Below are 20,506 nucleotides of genomic sequence, written 5' to 3'. Positions count from 1 at the left end.
GGCAATGCTATGTTCTGAAACAATACATACACACTATAAGGTCTATATTAATCCAATGAGCAGCATCTGTGTATGCAAGCCACTTTTATAACCTGCTGAGACAGTGTCAAGCTGGCTCCAGCTTGTCTGGGTTGCATACTTCCACAGAACAGCTTCCAACCTGGCCTGGACATGCCCAGACTGCACAAAACATTGTTCATAGGTCTCTTACAGAAACGAAAATTTTTGGACATAAATATAAGAAAAAACATGACAAAACTGAAGATTTCGATGAAACGGTACGTGACGGGCAAACTTGGATGTGATTTTTATGATCAGCCAGAAATCTATAAGGAACACCCAACAGTGTTCAAGAAGCAAAAACTTTGTTGTGCAGTGGTATTGGACATTTAATCTTTTCAGTAATTAAATTACATTTATACATAACTACCAATTCTCTTTTGAAAATTTTTGTTTAGTAAATAAACGAAAACAAAACTAGAGCATGTACTTTGGCTCTTAATTTCAACTTTTATTTAATTATTTAATTTGATAATGCAGCATGTTTTCTAAAAGTTTTTTCAGTTTTGTCCTTTTGTGAGACTACTACAAACTTTAAGGTAGAAGTTTCATGATGTTGAATCTAAATATTCATGTAAATTATTTATTTTAGCCTTTAAAAGTAATATAAACCAGTAATTTAGATTCAACATCAAAACTCTCACAAAAGGACAAAACTGAAAATCCTTTGGAAGACATACTGCATTGTCAAATTAAATAATTATTTAAAAGTTGAAATTAAAAGCTGAACTAGTGCTATAATCTTGTTATTGTTTAGTAAGTAAACAAAAAACTTATAAGCATTATCAAAAACACTTATAGCTATTACTCAACTCCTTTCCCCTTCTAAGTACTGGTGTGATTTTTTTTTCTCAAGTGCTCTAGAGTCTTATATCCCATTTAATTCTCCTTAGCAATATTTGTCTCATGACACTTTCCACCCACATCATTGTGCCTTCTATCCTGATGCTGTATAATAAGCACCTCATTCAGATGATGTTTTCATATTTTCAAGTCTGGCTGAATCCCAATTTCTAATACTGGCTCTTAATGGGTAGGAAGAGCAGGAGTGTGTAAATGGAAGCAGCTATTGTTGGAAATGTATTTTCAATTTAAGATAATGTTAACTTCCAAAACATAATTACCTCCTCTAAATCTTACAGTTAGAATTCCACATTGATAAGGTGGAGGGGCCACTGAGGGCATTTTTCATGCAGAAAGCATCTGCATAGGTCATAGTTATGTCAATAACAGATTGGTATTCTTGTGGGAGAACCACACTGCAATCAGAACATTGAAATAGATAAGAGAGTAAGGTAAACAAAATATTGAATGTTATAGTTTTAAGTCTATAGAATTATCTTGCACTACCAAAGGGTACTGATCTATTCATGTTAACTACAAACTCCTAGAAGCCCTAAGTTAGAGGAGCAGATGCATTATTTGAGAGATGAAATATACTTCCATCTGGCTCTGGTAGGCTAAACTGTCCCTTCAGTTAACCAAGAAGGGAATGTCCCTGCATAAACCACAATGTCCATGGATGGAGAAAAAAATTTTCTCAGCTGTCAAGATGCAGACTTGAAAACAAAGGGGGTGAAAGACCCCAAACATTACACACTCTTGACAAACCAACTAAAGAAAGCAAATCAAAGGTAGCTTATCCCGAAGTAGTCTCTCTCTTTTTATTATTATTATTTTATTTCATTTAAAGACTGTTGATTTCCATTGATTAGAACAACATTTAGAGCAAAGCAATGTTGATCTATCTTCTGTGTTCACTATAGAGAAATGAACCTAGAATTCCAATGTTACAAATGCACAGGCTCACCACTGTTTCAAAGAGGGACTGAAAAACCAGCAGACTTAAAGAAGGAACAGGAAAAGTGAATCTATGGATAAGATCACTGACAGTCTCAACCAAGAGTGAACAAATTGGAGACACTTCAATTAAAAATCACAAGTGAAATATCTTCAATGTTAACCTATTTTTGTAGCAAAGCAGCCAGCCTTTCAAATTTTCTTCTTGCTTGCATCAGAAGCACACAGTTCACTTATTGAAATGTGCATGTGTAATATAAACAAAAATTTACTGCACAATACTAACACCTTTATCTTTATTGCCTATAATTAAAACTTATAGAAGAAAAACTGCACCTTTTAATTGTAACTAACAAAGGCCAAGATTCTGTTAAAATATGTACATTGAATACTTGTGTTTTGAAATTTGTTTTTTCTTGAAGAAACACCTTCAAGTGCTTTCTAAAAAACAATCTTACACAAATATTTTATTTACAACTGTCAAAGAGTGGCATTTAAAAATAAGCTAATATTACATACTTTTAGTAACATTGCTATACAAACTACTTTACAATACCATTTAGGTATTTCAATTTTTAACTGTAATAAATGCATGATTAAATCAATTAGTAGTGTACCTAAAAAAATGTTCATTAGAAAATATGAATGCTCAACTTTAAATGTATTGCATCATATTGCAACATATGTAGTTTCTGCTGTTCTTTATGTTTGTCAAAAGCATAAAGTGTTGTACTCAGCGAATTTCTTAATATTTTACATCTGATCAGACTGGAAATGACCCAGCTTTATGCATTTCAGTGAAAAGAAAACATTCTTAAGCACATATAAAACTAGTTTTGTTTCCAATTAGTTTGAGTGAGTATACATTTGTGCTTAATAATGTTAGTTTTTGTTTTACATAAAACTGTACTTTAAGCATTTAACCTTTACTCTGAGAACAGCAATAGAAAATACATATTTTATTCTAGTATAGAAATAATCAATTGTATATGTATATATATAGACACAAATACACAGCCTTTTAAATCAGTACCTTACTGATATATAGTGACTGTACAGAAGTATTCATTTTCACATGATGAAAGTTATTTTATGGAACCCCACAGATTAAAAAAATAAAAGTTAATGAACATTCTACATGCAAGAAATCCAAGCATTGTTCTTTTGAATAAATGAATTTTATAACAGTTTGAAATGCATTTAAAGCTTACCACAGCAAAAGTAAAGCTACTGTCTTTTACATTAGGAAGGACTGGTTATGACTTAGTGAAATATATTTTACAAAGTACTACAAGTATCAAAACTGGAAATAATTCCAAGTCTTTTATAAGTACTGCTCAAAATACTTAAATAATGATCACCCCCCCCCAAAAAAAAAAAAGTTTTTGTTTTACAGATGCTGGTACATGAGTGAGATGTACAACTTCAACAATTCATTTTGAATTTAAGTTTGTATGTTGCACTTTGCAAACATTTTGAAAACAACTGAACATTCTTAGAATGTGACAAGTGAAGTTCAAATCCATTGCATTTTCTGAGTGAATTTACATATATGTGCATCTTATTCAAGTATCAAACTGATTAATTCCACATTTTTGAAGTTCAGAAAATTTATTGATAGTAACTGTCAGTTCATTCACCACTTGAATAATGGATATTCTTATTTAGCAGAAAAGTAATTAACAAAATTTATTTACATTAAGTATATTACAAGCATGGGTCACCAGGTTAAAAGATAAATAAAATTGGCTATTAAAATACATCTTTGAACAATGATGTATATTAACTCATATTTCCCCCAACAATTTAAATACTATATATATTTCAGCACCTCATTAAAAATATACATACAAAATTATCAGCATAGCTAATTTTTTCACTGAACGAACATTCAGATATCCTTAATAACTATCAGTACATCAACAATACATAATAGAAAACTGTTTACAATACGAAACTGAGTTACAGACAGTAAAACACTAGATCACATAAATATCTAAGAGCTAAATATGTGTTCTTAACAGTTTTAAGTATGCAAATCCAGGATATTTACAATATACTGCATTCAGGCCACCATGGAGTTAAAAATTACCAAATTAGAAATGGTAAAGTTAAAAAGTGCATAATAAATTAGTGAACTGTTTACTTTTAAAGAAAACTACAGAGGGTTCTTATATCATCAAAACATTATAGGGCAACTCTTAGAATTAAAAAAAAAACAGGAAAAAGTATGAGACACCAAGTCTTGATAAATAATGTAACATGTAATGCAGTGACAAATACTAAAGTCAAAATTTAGAATACCTCTCTGAAGAACTTATCACTTTGATTTTGTGTTTTTTCATTAAAAATGTAATTTGCAGTACAAATTTTCCAATTAAACTTTATGTTACATCAGTTGTGAAATCAATGTTTGATTCACAGTGTAGTGTTAGAATGGAAGAGCTATTCATGTTTGGAATACTTTAAAATACTGTAATTATTTCATAAAGATTTTTTTTATAAAGTTTTACACTTAACATTAGAAACAAGCTATGTAAATGCTCAGATAACCTGATAAAATTGAATCTTGTAAATCAAGAGTCACTGAGTTCAGCATTGAACTTACAAGATGGTCTTAATTCTATAAATTAAGTAATCTTAATGAAAGTTTTAAATTGTAACATAAACATAAGTCATCTGACAATATGATTAAATATTCCAAATGAGAACTTGTATCTAAAAAAATTATTTTTGCCAAATAGCATTACAACAACAGAAATAGAGTTAAAAATGTTACAGGTCTAAGGTATGAAACATACCAAAAATGACAGAGTAATCAAAGTTTGTTTTTAGCAAAAAACAAGTTATATAACATTTTAAAATCATATTGCAAAAATCGGTTCCAGTTCCTCTAAATTTACAATGAATAATCATTTTAGGATTTCACATTAAACTGTTTACAAACTTGAAATCTATGATCTACCAATCAAATACTACAGCAACTGCTACTTCTAACAATTTTGGTAAAATCACTAGTTAACTAAATAACAATTCACTACTGTGGATAACACAAAATACTGGAAACAGCTATTCTGAATCTAGTTAATCAAAAAATATTAACCACAACAGATTATATAAAATATTAAGAATAGAAGTTCTGAATCTTGCAATGCAATGTTTATTATAATGATAAGATGAACACCAACAATCCATTTCAAGATTAAAAGTACATACAAGCTAGTGTTATGTTTTGAAAAATATCATGTCTGTCTTTTTCAGATTTTAAAAAAAGAATTCAATTAAATATTATGAATTTTGTTTTATATTAAACTTGTGTTTCTCCATATTCAGATCATGAATCAGGTACTTCATAATGATATAAATTAGTTCCTGAAGAGCGTCGACCTTTATTTCGTTTCAGAAACCAATTTTCTTCAAACTGATTAAAAATTGCAAGATTTCTCTGATACTGCCTTCCCCTTGCTCGTCGAACATGCCAATCATCAAACAGCTGAGATGGATATATTATGTGCTGCTGCTCCCTATCATTGGCTCTAATAAAGAACCAATCAGAAGATGGATAATTTAAAACTGTTTCCACTTTATCAAATACTTCATTTTTTTCCACTTTAATTTCATTTTCAGTAAAGCTACTGCTTGGGCATTGGAATTTGTCAATTTTCACATAATTCCTTGTTACTTTCTTTGTATTTTTATATAATTCTTTATTTTTATCATGTATCTTGTCTTTTATCTTTTTCCACTTTTTATACAAGTGTCTCCACTTCTTTTTAAGAATATCAAATGTTTGTAACATGTTATCCACTAATTTTGTTTGTTTTTTCAGGAATTGAATACACACATCATGAATTTTGTGAAAACCCCCAGAATATTCTGTGACTAATTTTGGGTTCCGATATGCATAAAGTTTAAATTCTGCTGACTGTGTAATGCTATGAAATTCTTCCAATTTATTTCCTATGTTTTTCAGAAAATTAGTCAGTATTTTACCACTACCACTACTGGTGTCATCTGACAAACCAGCAATCTTATTCATAATGTCACTAAACATTAACTTTAACATATGGAAAAATACTTCACTGCTGTCTTGCAAGATGTCCTGAAACATATCAATCCAGTTATATTCCAAAAATGAAATGCTACCATTAATGCAATGGTCACTTTTTCCTTTCTTCAGATCATCATACATATTTATTAATTTCTGTGCTTTAACAGGTTTTGTTGTAAGTAACTGAATCAACAAAGTTTTATCAGGATTTTCAACAGCAACAAATGATTCTATATTATCATTATCTTGTTTCAGTAATTTATGACAAAATTTGTTATTGAATTGTTCTGATCCACATACCTTTATCTTTTTCCAACCATGTATCATTTGATCTTTCAGTTCATGTTTTTGGGATAGATCAAATGGTAGTTTCTCCTGCTTTGTATTTTCTTTGTTACCTTGTTTTTCTGGCAACTTTTTGAATTCAAGTTCATTTACTTTCAATTTAAGCAGGTCATTTTCTGCCATCACTGACTGCAACTGATATTTTAAAGTACTGAAACCAGGGTCCTGAGAATTTTTCATTTCTTCTGTTATAGCATAATTCAAAAACATTTTTATATTTTCATTTTCCCCCTTCAGCTTTTTAACATTTTTTTCCAAATTGATAAGAACTTGTTTATCACTTACCTGTTGGGCCAATTTTAATTTTATTTCCACGGTTACCCGTTTCAGTAATTCAACATTTTGTTCCAATTCAATCAAAATTTTGCCATAATCTCTGTCCTCAACATTAGTTACATGTTTCATGTTATCTTTACTTACATACTTTTCTTTATCACTGAAATGGTCAATATTAGGAACTTTATTAGTTATATTTGTATCATATTTACTGTTATTTACAAAATTACTTCCTTCCCATAGTAGCATATCTTTCAATTTATTATTTTCTTTTCTTAAATCTGTATCTTGTTTTCTTAACAAACCAGTCTTCAACTTCATATTTTCTTTACAAAGAGTAATCAAGCATTGTTCAAAAATTTTAGCTTTTTTTCTGTTTTCCTCCAATTTTGTTTTTAACTCGCAGTTTTCATTGTTCACAGCACTTATTTTGCTATCCACGAATATGTCATCTTTCTTTTCTTGTTCCAGTTTATTTTTCAGTTCATTATTTTCTGCTTTTAATGCATCTAACAGCTGTTGGGATTGTTCCTCTTGTTTCACTTCCTTGTAATTCTTGAATAACTGCAATTACAGTAATTATAAAAAAAATTGCTTTCTCACATAATTACAACTGGTGAATAATCTCTTTTAACAATGAAAACTCAATCTTTTCACACTTTAACTATGAAACTTTCAAGTATTATTGTTCTTATACCAGTTATCTTCTAGCTAAATCATGTAAGAAGAAATTTACATTTTGATAAGCACATGCTTCATTCATAGCCAGTATGGAATACAGTTTTCTTTTAAAACATTTAAGTAATTCCATTTTTGAAAAATGGGGGGTTATATTTGATTTTTAATATATATAACTAACTGCTATAAACAGTGTAAGAGACTACTATACATTTAAATGGTTTTAATGGAAAACAAATTCAGTGGAAATTTTATTTAACTTCACACATGAAATATGTCGATATGCAGTATTTAACAGTTTTCTATACTGAAATTATAATAACAGATGAGCTATATGCATCTAACTAATATTATATTCCAAGCTTATCTTTACATTCTAACAACTAAACATAAACATGAGTAGAATAACTACTTACATGTTAAAATAAACTTTACAAGATTACATATAGCTTAACATCATTTTTGAAAATGATTATCAATAATGTACTGAATTGGAAATAACAAAAACCACTGTCAAAATGCAACAAAAGTAGTAAAATTAACAAAACAAAAAATAACTTCCAGCATTGCCCACAGTATTAGATTATTAATGACTATTTGAACTAAGGCAATATTTAAACTTATATTACACAAAAGGTTACATATGTAGTAAAATTTTGTTTTTCAGATCCAAAGATACCCACAAGATACTGTTGGACATGTTAAACTGTGAGGTGTTTTTACCAACAATATGTAGATTAAAAAACTCTTTCTATTAACTCTTCCCATGAAACTATTTTCTACAGGTTAATTTATTAATCTATTGGCAAATGACTTTTATGCAATATTCATATTAAAAAAACAGTAACCTTTCACAAAGTTATGAAACAATTTGAAAATGTTAATAAAATCTATTAATAATCAATAATAATACAATGAAATGAATATTTCACATATACAAAAGTCAGTAATTGGGAGAAATGTTAATATACCTCACTCTCTTTCACTTATATATAAAGCTAGATGTTTCTTTTTTTTTAATTATTAATGATTTTGTTCACTGTATATTCTTATAACTAATATTGTGTGTGTTGTATGGTTCTATATAACAAAGCTGAGCAATTAGTGGTATTTGCTAATAGATCAGTCGAAAAGATCATTAACCGATTGCATTTGTCAAATTATATTTTTGATTTTACCTTTGGTGAATAAAAAAAAAATATATATATATATCTTCATCATTTAACACTTCTGTTATTTCACATAATTCTACACCTTTATAACCATGTTTATGATAAGAGTATTAATAGTTAATTTAAGTTTTAGCCAAGTGCCATACATTTTAAATATTGCTTAATCTATCAAACATTAAAAATGTGCAAGTCAAATATTAAGAAACGTACGGCTACTCAAAGGTTGTTTCATTGCTTACATCCTACTTTTGCCACTTTGTATTGCTAGCATATAATAAGATTCATGTCTCACCTTAACCTCATATTTTTAAAAACTATCATGTTGCCAATCAGTTTGGACAAATTCCCTATACTGCTACAATTGTTAATATTGCTAATAAATTATATATATATATATATATATATATATATATATTATATATATGAAAAAATATGTATTACTATTATACTGAACATGTGACAACTGAAAAACAGACAAGAAAATTCATGAAACTATGACTATATAAAAGTTAAACTACTCAAGTAAGGCATTCTGCTGAATCGAGAGATGGGAATATGATCTAGACAATCAGTTATTCAACATTATGCTGGTAGCACTAGCATATTATCTCTGTAATAATGCAATTCATGACCATTATCTAATCAAAAGCTCTGGTGATTAGTTAGGGTGCTCAACTTGCAATCTGCAGGATGTGGGGTTGAATTCCCATCACCAAACATGTTTACCCTTTCAGCCATGAAAGCACTATAACATAGTAGTTAATCCCACTACTTGTTGGTAAACGAGTAGCTCAAGGTGTTGACTAGCTGCCTTCCCTCTAGTCTATCATTGCTAAAACTAGGGAATAGTTAGTACAGATAGCCTTCAACTGGCTATGCACAAAATTCAAAAAGAAAATATAATCAAAACAGTTGCAATTATTTTTTTTATGTATAAACGTTTATATATCATTCCTTCTATATATTCAAGAATTTACAGAAATATGCAGTATTATATAAAAATACATTGATACATAAAAAGCTATTTTTACAAGTACTTAACAGCATTTTTTGTATACTAATGTTTAATACAAAAATTGAATTTAATGCCCTTAGTTTATGAGAATGTATCTATAACTACACAAAGCATTGTAACTAATCAAGGGAAAGGCAAACAATTAAATCATAGCTCATTTTATTTATTTGGCAAATGAGTTAAAAATCTATAATTTTTTATGTTTTTCAAGTAGTCTAAATTTAAAGTGAATATAAAAATTAAAATAATATTAATTTAATTTGTAAAAAATTATAAGTTATAACTTCATCCTACAAAGTAATGTTTTACAACATCCATGGACCTCCTGAAAATCCTGAAAAATTAACATGCTGCTATAAATGTACTTAAACATACTGGAAATGTACAAAGGTTCCTGAGAAGTCTTAGAATTCATTTACTATTTAAAAAAAAAAATTGTTAATTTCACATAAACCACAGAAATTCATATTTAAAAACTTTTATGTAACTATGTGCATATGACATACTATAACCATCATAACATGATCATAGACCATGAGAAACATTACCATATTGAATGCCATCTGTGTCATTCTAATTAATAATTCAATACAACTTTAACTTAGCAAATTATCAATTTATCATGCTCAATACTTGACCAAGCCCAAAGCAAATAAAAGCTATGGCTGGTGGGAAATGCACATTTAATGCCTTATGGCTCAATACACCAATATATCTGGACTGGCTTGTACATGATGGTGCAGTCAAAAGCAATGCTGGTTGCAACACGTGCAAGAAAAACCTTTGTCATCTCGGTTATGAGTGAAACTGCACTTAAAAGCCACAAAACAGGATCCAAGCACATTGCATTATTTAAACATCACCACCAAACAATGGAAACTAGAAGCAATCAGAAATTATCTGTTGCCATTTTACCTAGACCTGGTAGCACAGCTAGTAGAAGAGCTACTGTAACTAATAGTACTACTAGATGTAGTTACACTAGCAGTCATTATTACATCTACGATTTTTGACATTTTAATGTTAATCCTAAAGTTGATCAGCAATGCTCCAATTATTTAACATACTCTGACATTTTAAACTTGGAAAGAACATGGCCTCAAAGGTTACATCATCACATTACTTGTTTACATCATTCATAATATTTAACAAGTATTTGCATTAAGATGTTTCCCAGCAGTGTTATTGAAAGAAATGTATATGTAGTGACCAAAATGTTGCTTACTTAACCACATATGGAACTACAACACATGTACAATGTTTACTTAATCAGGGCATGGCACAACAAGATTCTTTTGTACTGTTCTTTAATGAAAGTCCAAACTAAAAAGCTAGATGAAAACAAATGGACATCCATGTACAAATATGGAAAAGCAGTGGCTTGGCAAGTTAAATTAACTGTATCTAGATCAAGATGGAGATCCAGTTAACTGAACTTTAATAATTATATATTTCTTTTTATATTTGTTAACTGTCAAGATCTGTATCATATACACAACTAAATGACCAACTTAAATATGACCTATTATGATAAATTTTCAGTAGATCCATTACCTAAACAATAAAAACAAGATCGTTTTCACCTAGGAATAGAGAGAAGTATTCATATTTTTTACTCAGAAAATCAAAAATCATTATACAGTTAAATCACATAAATACTTTCCCTGTTGTGAGAAAAAATTAGTGACTGTTGGTTGTTGTGGGTTATACACAGTCCACAATGCAATAAAAAAATGCAGTGGCATCTGGTTGAAGAGTATAAAGCCTTCTTGGAAGTCCATATTACTTATTTAAAGATACATCAGCACATATGGAAGACTGCATGACAGCAACAGAATAAAGTGTCGTTCCTCTGAAGTTTTGTTACCATCAATGGGTATAAAATGTAGTTGTAGTAGTCAGTAGTTCAAAATTAAGAAAATGGGAGATAGCCTTAGTAACTTTGCAATAACAAAGACAGGGAAGCAAATTTAGTGGAAATGGGAATCAAACCCAAGACCTTCAAATTATAAATGGCACCACACACCAATATATAGCTTTGTGCTTAACAAACAAACAATGGAAAAATTGATTAACTAGATAGTTCAAATAATAAAAAAAAAAATAAATTATCAGAAACTATAATTTTGATTAATTGATTGTTGGAATAACCAAAAGAAGTAATACACAGAACAACAAATTTATATTAACACTGTAACTTGTTCTTATTGGAAATGGTTATTTTTGAATAGAAGAAATACTATATGGCTCATTACTTTCAAAAACAAATCAATACTAAATTGTTTCACAAAACATGGTTTAATGCTAATATTTTAAACTGGCAGTTAAAGAAAATTATTTATTTTCTATAAAATATATACAAAAGATCACGAGATAATAACCACTTACACTTCATTTGGCTGCACAGTGGGCTACTTTTGCTGTGCCCACTACAGGGAGAGTACACCAAAATGTAGTGTTGTAACCCCATAAATTTACTTCTGAGTGCCCATGCACCAGCCATTTATGCATATTTAGAAAATTTTCACAGCTGCTCTAAGAACTTTCAAAACTCACATAAACAAGAATGACATTAAAAAAAAATATAACACTAAAGATCTTTTATATTGTGTATGAAAAAGTCCTCTCAAATGTTGAAGCAAAAGTAATTACTTGTATAATCTTCATCATGATTTGTTTACTTGAACAAAGCTACAAAAAAGTAACTTGCACTAGTCATCCCTAACTCTAAAATGGCAGAACAATAAGGAAGCAGCAGCTATTTCACACCTACTATCAACTTTTGTGCTACTCCCATCAGACTAAATAGTGGGAATTAATCTTCACTCTAACAAAGCACCCATAAACCAAAAGTTTGCTCGTCCCCTTAACCATGAAGGCAAGTTCAGAATTTCAAGATTGTAAATCATATTATCAATTTAATTAAAATAATACTGAACTGACTATCAACAATGCTGAATAATGTTATACTTAGTTTAACCATTTCACAGAAAACATTAGCATATGCATTACAGCCATAAGTAAGAAACGATTATTAATTTACTGCATTAAATTAGCCCTCTATTTGAGATTTGTGTAAATCTGCCTACCATCCCATGCATAAAGGTTCACAAATTTTTGTGTTGAGTCATTTTAAAATATTGCACACAAAATGCTTGCATCATATGGTGTTAAAAATAGTTAACTATGCTTGTATCATCTAATTTCAATTGCAGATAAAGGGTTAAAATTAGTCTCTGAAAATAAACAAGATGAAATAGGTGAACCAGTCTGTGTATCATGAAGTAATAAATAAAGATTTTGCAATGTAGACACAATCATATGACCACTTAAAGTACAAGGTTAAACACCGTATATAACATGCTGTTTGATCAACCATAACTAATTTAAAGTGTGTAAATCATTATTTCTATCCATTTTTAATTTTGGATTCACCAGTCTTAACTTTTCTGCACTTATAAAAGTTTAAAATCGCCCTCAAAATTATATTAGATATCAACAACCACTACCCCCAAAAGAATAATATAAATTGAACACATTGGAAAGTCTTGATGATTTAAATATAATATGTTTAATGTTAACAATTACACTTTGTACACTTCAAAGTACATAGCAGCTCTTGAAGAATTAAGTTTTATCTTTCATTTAAAGTTGTGCATTTCTTTGACTGAAAGTACAGATATCATTCTTTCATAGGAAACAGGTGTTATCTCCAGTATTAACAAAAAAGAAAAAAAAACATTCAAAGTTTATGAAGCTTACAAAATTCAGCAAGAGTATCTATAATTTCCGATACAAAGGAAGTGGCATTTCCACAATATTACAGATTTTGAGCCTTATTCAAATAATGCTTGATGTCTTAAAATTCCTTCTCATTAAGACCATTATTAACACTGCTATCAAACAGAAAACTTTTCCTTCTTCCAAAGAAATTTTAATTTAAACAGAAACTGTTCTTATAACACTAAATCTGTAATGCATGTTCCATTTTTAAAAAAGCTGAAATAAAAATCTCTTTTGCATTTTTGTTGCTGAAAAATACCATGCCACAACTTGTGCCAGCAATATGTCTTTGATCCTAAAACAAAGTTTACTTGTTGTTAAGTACAAAGCTACACTATATACACAATGTTGTGCCCACCATGGGTATTAAAACCTGTTTTTCAACAATATAAGCCTTCAAAAACTTACCACTAAGCCACTTGGAGACCCAAAAAAAATGTACAAAAATAAAATAAAAATACTATAGATAATTAAATAATACAATTTCAATACTTTAGCAAAACAAAAATTGTTCCTAGTAATATATTTTTCTAATGTTACTTGTCGGCTGTAATAGTAAAATGATTACACATTTGACACTAAAAATTATTACAAAAGTTTAAACAGTTGCTGTTTAAAGACAATGCAAAATTAACCTACAAAAATTTATACTATTAAAAGAAATGATTAGAGCTTTCTAATTACATAAACAATACTGGTAACATTACTAAACAGTGATCATTTTTCTAATCACATAGTCAATAAGTATTTTTAATTTCTAATTTCACCTGATAAATAGTGTGATCATATAAAACAATTTAGAAAAAACATACAATGTTTCAATGGAATTACAAGCCTTTCTTTCTCAATTTTTTCAGCAAATGGTTTTAACATATTATTATTATTATCCTTGTTTTTATTTTTTGACAACAATATCAACATTAGGATTAAGACCTTCTTTTACTGCTACAAACTTTATTAATGACAATTTATTGTCATATCTTCCTGTTTACAACATAATTCTAAAATTCTATCCATATGAAAATAACAAGCAATGTTTCTTTAAAATTTATGTGATATAATCTGTGTTTAAGGGCATGATTACTAAAAACTGTTTTTGATAAATAACTATTTCCAATTTTCCCTTATTTTCACTTATTAATACATTCAGAAAAGGTAAACTGTTATTTTTCTCTATTTCATGTCTAAATTTCATAGAATTGTCAATGTCAAAGGTAGTTAGTAGAATAATTTAAATTCTCTTTACCATGCCACCACATCAAAAATGTGTCCTTGATACATCTTTACCAAATTTCCATATCATTTTTGCTTTTATTATTGTTTCAGTTTCAAAACTTTCTAGGAATAAACCACATAACAATGGAGGTAATAGAGAACCCAGAGCTAAACCTTTATTTTATCTATAAAATTTAATTTTTGTTTGAAAAGGAATTAACACATGCTCCACATTGATTAACCATCTTAATCATGTCTGGAGCCGAGTTCTCATTTTCTTTTAATTTATTTTTAAAATATGCAATGGTTTTGCTTTTTCCACAGGTGTTTTAGTGAACAATGAAACAACAAAAAATACTATAATATCAATCCGATCAGTGTTACATGTTTAATTCTGTCAACAAATTCTTAATTGTGTATTTTTTATCACAAATCTTAAAATTTAATTTTATATGCATTTTCCCACATTTCACTTGGAACTTTAATATTAAATATAAAATAGGTCTAAAACTATACCAACTATCTTAGAACTTTATATTACCTGGGTTATACACTTTGCCTAAAGTTCCAAGGAATTAAACTTTGTTTCCCTTGAAGTGGCATGGTCATTCAGTTGAATTAATATTTTCTTTTACCACTGCATGAAATTTATTTATTGTATTAATTTAAGGTTCTCATGCAGACCTTCTTTCAGCAGTTCTTCCATTAGTAAGAACAATGACACCCTTAACTGACTCTAGAATTAACAATATTTTGTTAGTTTAAACCATTTAAAATTTCATTTTTTATTATTATTATTTGTAGGTTTAAAATTTGTAACTAAATTACAATATTTTCTTTTTATAATCTGAGATTCATCTTTCTTTTTCAAAATTAGTTTCAATTTCTGTTATAATGTCTTCTTTGTAAAATCTCATTGGACAACCTTAAAAATTGTAAACCTCTATTTAAAACATCTGGATGATGATCTAGTTGCTTAGCATTTACAATTAAATCTGCTTTATTTATACCTTTAGGTTGTTTTTTTTTTAATTATTATACTTCTCTAGTAATGAAGCTAGTTTGTAATGATTTTGTTTCTTCCAATAAAGGTTTAAATTATTGTTCAACATATTCTTACATCTATAAATGTTTTCAGTGTTCTAATCTACAAACTTCTTTTCCTTTCAGTCTAATATTCACTCACTTCTTTTAATGAAAGTAAATGCATTTGAAACACTTTTTATTTTCTGACTATAAAACTTCTTTTGTGTTGAATTGTAATATTCAATATATGCTCTTTAACTTTCCCCAGTTGATATACCACCTTATTTTCAATGTTACAATTCACTTTTATGAACCTTGGTATCATCTTATTTTCTTTGCACTTATTAAAAATATCAGTTGCTGTAAGCATTTTTAACATGATTCTTTGTCTTACAAAATATTTAAATTACACATTTCATTCCTAGATTCATATTAAAATTAGGATAACAGTAATACAAGTTTTCAGATTTTCATCTTCTGATTAACTAATGGTGTAAAAGAAAGGAGTGAGAAAATAAAATACAATTGTACAAGTGCTTGTAAAATGAAACAGATACCTTTAGCACTGTGCCGAGTAAAAAACAGTAGTGAATAAACCATTAACATTTTTTAAGTGAATACACACCTGTATATTCTCCATCTCCTTCAGGAAGATGTTCAACTTCAGCTTGTTAAACTCCTTATAAATTTCAGGAGAGGATAATGGCACTTCTATTTCATTACACTGAATCTTCTGAGTCTTCTTCAAAATACTCTCCTCATCTTTTTCATCATAAAAAAAAACTTGAAACTTCTCCTTCCAATAAAGTGGATCATGACAACATTCCTGCTAAGAATAAAATAATGTACAATGTTTTTCAGCTACCACTATTTTAAAACATAACAAATAAAACACCATTGTTATTATTATTCATTGCTTATATGTTTTAATTCCATAAGATAAAGTTGCAGACTGAAACTTCAGAATTAATTTCTACAGATTAAGTATCTTTACACATACACACACACACACACACACATATTAATCAATTGTAGAGATTTTGTCAAATGCAAATTAGGCATAACATAGTGACCTACACCCTGTCAATGAGCTGAAACTTGATATGGTCAAATGCAACATCATAATTTAAATAAAGTATAAAATCATAAAATAAGGTTAGAAACAAAAATCAGGACAATAATTGCAGAAGAAGTTGTTCATATACACATTTTTTTCTAGCAGTATATAATCAAACTAAATCTTTATAATTGTATTCAAATATCCACATATCTGTATTAGCAACTTTTACAGTTCCAAGGAACAGAAAAGCGAGCTTTCATACCATTTCTGTATCAGTATCCTATGGCTTCTTCAAGCTATGATATAAGCAATTATATTGAGGAAGAGTAACTGCCTAAGACTGTATAAAACTACAGTTTAAATTAGAATATCAAACTAGCAACATTTTGTCCACAACAATTGAACTTTTTTTTCCTGCAACTGCTATAATATGCCCAGGAAAAATGTAGGAATTGGTTGGTTGATTTGGTGATTTATGGCACAAAGCAGGAATGTAGGAAATTCCCAAAAATAAATTATTTTGTAGGGAGTGTGCTAACATCAACCCAAAGTCAAAAATTAACATTTTCCTTACCTGAAAATGTATTTCTGATAGATACTTACCTATTCATACAGTTTAGCTATCTCCCCTATACATTTGCCTCAGAGATATATATGCATTGCACTCATTCTCAAGTAACTTCTACTTAATCTCACAAGACCTCATACAGCAAAACCATCCACCCACTGGAAAGTGACAATTTAATGCATAACAGCTCCCAACCTGCATTTCCATTTGAGAACTTCATTCTTTGATGAGGCAATGAATACAAAGATGCACCAGAATTAGGGAGGATGGGTGGGAATGTGTGAGAGAAATGAATATCTATCAGAAGTACTTTTTCAGGTATCAAAAATGTTAACTTCAGAAATAATATCAGACCTCTACAAACTATTTAGCTATAACCCCGTGTTGAATGGTGGAGGGGCTGGTGTGAAGTTTTGCTAGATGACCCACCCCCTTCAGAAAATACCCACAAAAAGTCCATGGAATGAGTTCCATGGTGGAACACCTATGAGAGACAGCATTTATATACAGGGCAAATGAGCTCTGAGTGTTACAGGGATGGACAAAATAAGAGCACATTCAGACTTTACCCTGTGTGTTCACCTCAACTCTACCATCAGGCTTCATTGGATTAACATCAGCTGTAGGATAAGGGAACAGTAGTCACACTACATTGATTTTTTATAGTATGCATGCACACCTCAACTGAACACACATTACAACAGACAAAAGACAGTATAGTGATGTGTGTGTGCCACAGTTCTATTGAACAAGTTGTACAAGAGGTGGTCCACCATCATGATATGAGCTCACAACAAATAATAAGAAAGAAGATCAATCTGACATGAATGGGCCCACAGTGATGTCTATAGTCCAAAATCAAAGGCGTCCAAAATAAAAGTCTTTTGGACAGTTGGTCCAAGAAACAACTATGTGGGAGACCAAGTGAAACATGACCAAGTGATCTACCAGCAGGTGCAGGAATGGAAACAAGCCTGATAAACAAAGAGGGTTAAGTCAACAGACATAGAGATAATGCAGAACCAACATCAAAAGTCCTGTCTTCAACACAGGGAAGCATCAAAGAATGAGGTGATCCTGTATAAGAAGCAGCAAGCAAGTGCAGGAACTAGTCTGGACAGTCTAATCACCAAGATCATATCCCAATTAGATGCTCAAAGTGTGAAACAGACTTAACCCTAAGAATAAAAAAGTCAATGATTGAAGACACAGTGCCTTCTCCATATGAAGGACAGGTTCTAGGGAAGCCAGAGTCTGAAAAAGCAAAACATCATCCAGTGTAGAAAAAGGAAGGGGAAATATGGTAGCCATACATGTCATAGCATACAGATAAAAAAAAAAAAAAAAAGACTGATTTCAGTTGAGACAAGAAAAAAAAAAAAAAACATTCAAAAGTACCCAATTATTGAATGGGTGCAATAAGGAATGTGGATCCAAGGATAAGTCCCCCCCCCCCCAAAGCGAGTAGCCAAAGAAAGGAAAATAGGTAGGTGAAGAGGAAACATCCAAGAAGGGACCAACAAAAAGTGTTCAACACACCAACCATGGCCAACCACAGACCAGGTGAAAAATACCATTGATGTGGTCAGAAAATGTGAAGTGGAAAGAAAGCAAGGTGGAGAAAAACAAGTGCCAATAGAAAGTGAGACCAGCTTCAGAAGAAAAGATTTGTATCCAAAGAACTATACATGATAGTTACCAATTAAAAAAAAATATTAAAAAAAGTCATGAATTATGCTACTGGTAAAGGACGGAAAATGAGAAAAAGATCTGGAATAAGATGATGAGAAGAAGGAAAATTTAGACAAAGTATTGGAGCACAGAGTAAGGTCAGAAAAGTTGATAACCTGCAAGTTATGCTGCCCCATTTGGGAAATCGTACATTATATTCATTAATAACTTTTGGCAAATCTGATTCATTCACACTGTTCTTCAATTGGTTTTGTTTACGGAGCCATCAAACAGAAAATCATACCCTTCATGTCACACCCCCTCTTTCAGGAATTGTCAGTAATTCTCTTACATTTACAAATATATTAATTATAATCAATAATATGCTAAGGTTTTTATGTATCAAATGGGGTATTATATTACATTGTTTTCTATACAAAGAAATGTAAATTGCTTTACGAGAAATTCTTCATTTCCCATGGGAATGTTATTCAGTTGTTGGATAAAGATTTAATTTTTGTTGTTGTTGTTTTGTAGAAATAGAAAGCCAGAAAAACTGTAATTGTTACAAGACACTTTCTGCTTTTGCATACTTTTATTCAATAATATTTTTTTTCGATTATTTTATTAAATAAAAATTATTTAATAAACTACTACTAAATTTTGTGAACATACACTTTATATATTAAAAGTTTGTTAGCAGCTAAATTATAACAAGTACAAAGTGGTCAAGTGGTTGGTCAAAGCAACCAAACCAGAGCTGAAAGAGATAACAGTTAATAATTATATTTATAATGGATCAAATCAGATACAAATGAGGATATATAGGAATAGCTGTATTAGTAGAATTATATTTATACATAAAATGACTAAGTTTACATATCAGTAAATCATCAATTAAATATTCAAAATGACATTCTATTGCATTGCATGATTCATACAAGTATATACACAATGTACTTGCTAATTGTTGAGCACATGGTGAAGTGTTTACAAAGTAGTCATAATAATCATCCTGCCATGCATTCCACTTATATGCACTACATTATATGTACAACTGATTTTATACATAACACACACACACACACACATTGGTAACTAAACTTCACAGCTCAAATAAGTAATCCAGTAAACTGTCAAATCTATATTACATAATATTATGCAACTATTATGACAACTATATTATTCTGACTGCTTTTTGTTGATTACATGGTATAAAAATATGAATGCACATTATCCAAAGTGTCTGAAAGTGATTTAACCTTCATGTTGCATAAAAACTGTCAAAGTTAATTTTGTAAAATTCAAAGCATAGGAACCAAATATTATGCTAGAGTCTTCTATAAATACATGTGGATACATGCAATTATCCAAACATTTAGAGAAATATATGTTGTAATTAAAAAAAAAATCACTTTCATAATTGAAATTAAATCTGTGTTTGTATAAAGCAATTTTATTCAAATCAAAATATTTAAATGAATCAAATAATAAACCTAGAACATGTTTAAAAAAGAAATATTAATAGTTGTAATTGGGTAATAAATAGCATTTTGTTTGCACACTAAAGGTTCGTAACCAGATTAATCTTAAGCTAATAAAGAAAAGTTTTTATACAAATATCTAAGTTACTCAGGAAACATACTTACAATTTTCTCATAAACTACACTACCTAGGTGCAAATAAATAGTATTTCCACTGTGGAACATAACACTGTTTAAAATTACCTACACTGGGGTACAGGTAATTGTTTCACCCTCCACTTATGAAGAAATGTTTGGGGTCA

The 20,506-nt window shown here is 29.7% G+C and overlaps 1 protein-coding gene across 4 annotated transcripts in view; it reads right to left on the bottom strand.

Annotated features, from left to right (window-relative positions):
- Positions 1-3,523: 3,523 nt before the first annotated feature.
- LOC143258484 (uncharacterized) overlaps positions 3,524-20,506 on the bottom strand; it is a 36,179-nt gene continuing 19,196 nt past the window's right edge. For 2 of the 4 annotated variants that reach the window (XM_076517534.1, XM_076517535.1), the window contains exons 7-8: positions 16,047-16,250; positions 3,524-7,096 (exon numbers count right to left, since the gene is read on the bottom strand). In XM_076517534.1, the coding sequence (XP_076373649.1) occupies positions 5,195-7,096; positions 16,047-16,250 (2,106 nt within the window). In that variant the 3' untranslated portion in view covers positions 3,524-5,194. The remainder of the gene's footprint in view (positions 7,097-16,046; positions 16,251-20,506) is intronic. The other 2 variants (XM_076517536.1, XM_076517537.1) reach the window with 1 other exon arrangement.

This window comes from Tachypleus tridentatus, chromosome 8 (genome assembly GCF_004210375.1).
Source record: "Tachypleus tridentatus isolate NWPU-2018 chromosome 8, ASM421037v1, whole genome shotgun sequence".
NCBI classification, from domain to species: Eukaryota; Metazoa; Arthropoda; class Merostomata; order Xiphosura; family Limulidae; genus Tachypleus; species Tachypleus tridentatus.
Note: the sequence above shows the minus strand (reverse complement) of the source record. Positions and strands in the feature narration are given on the sequence as shown.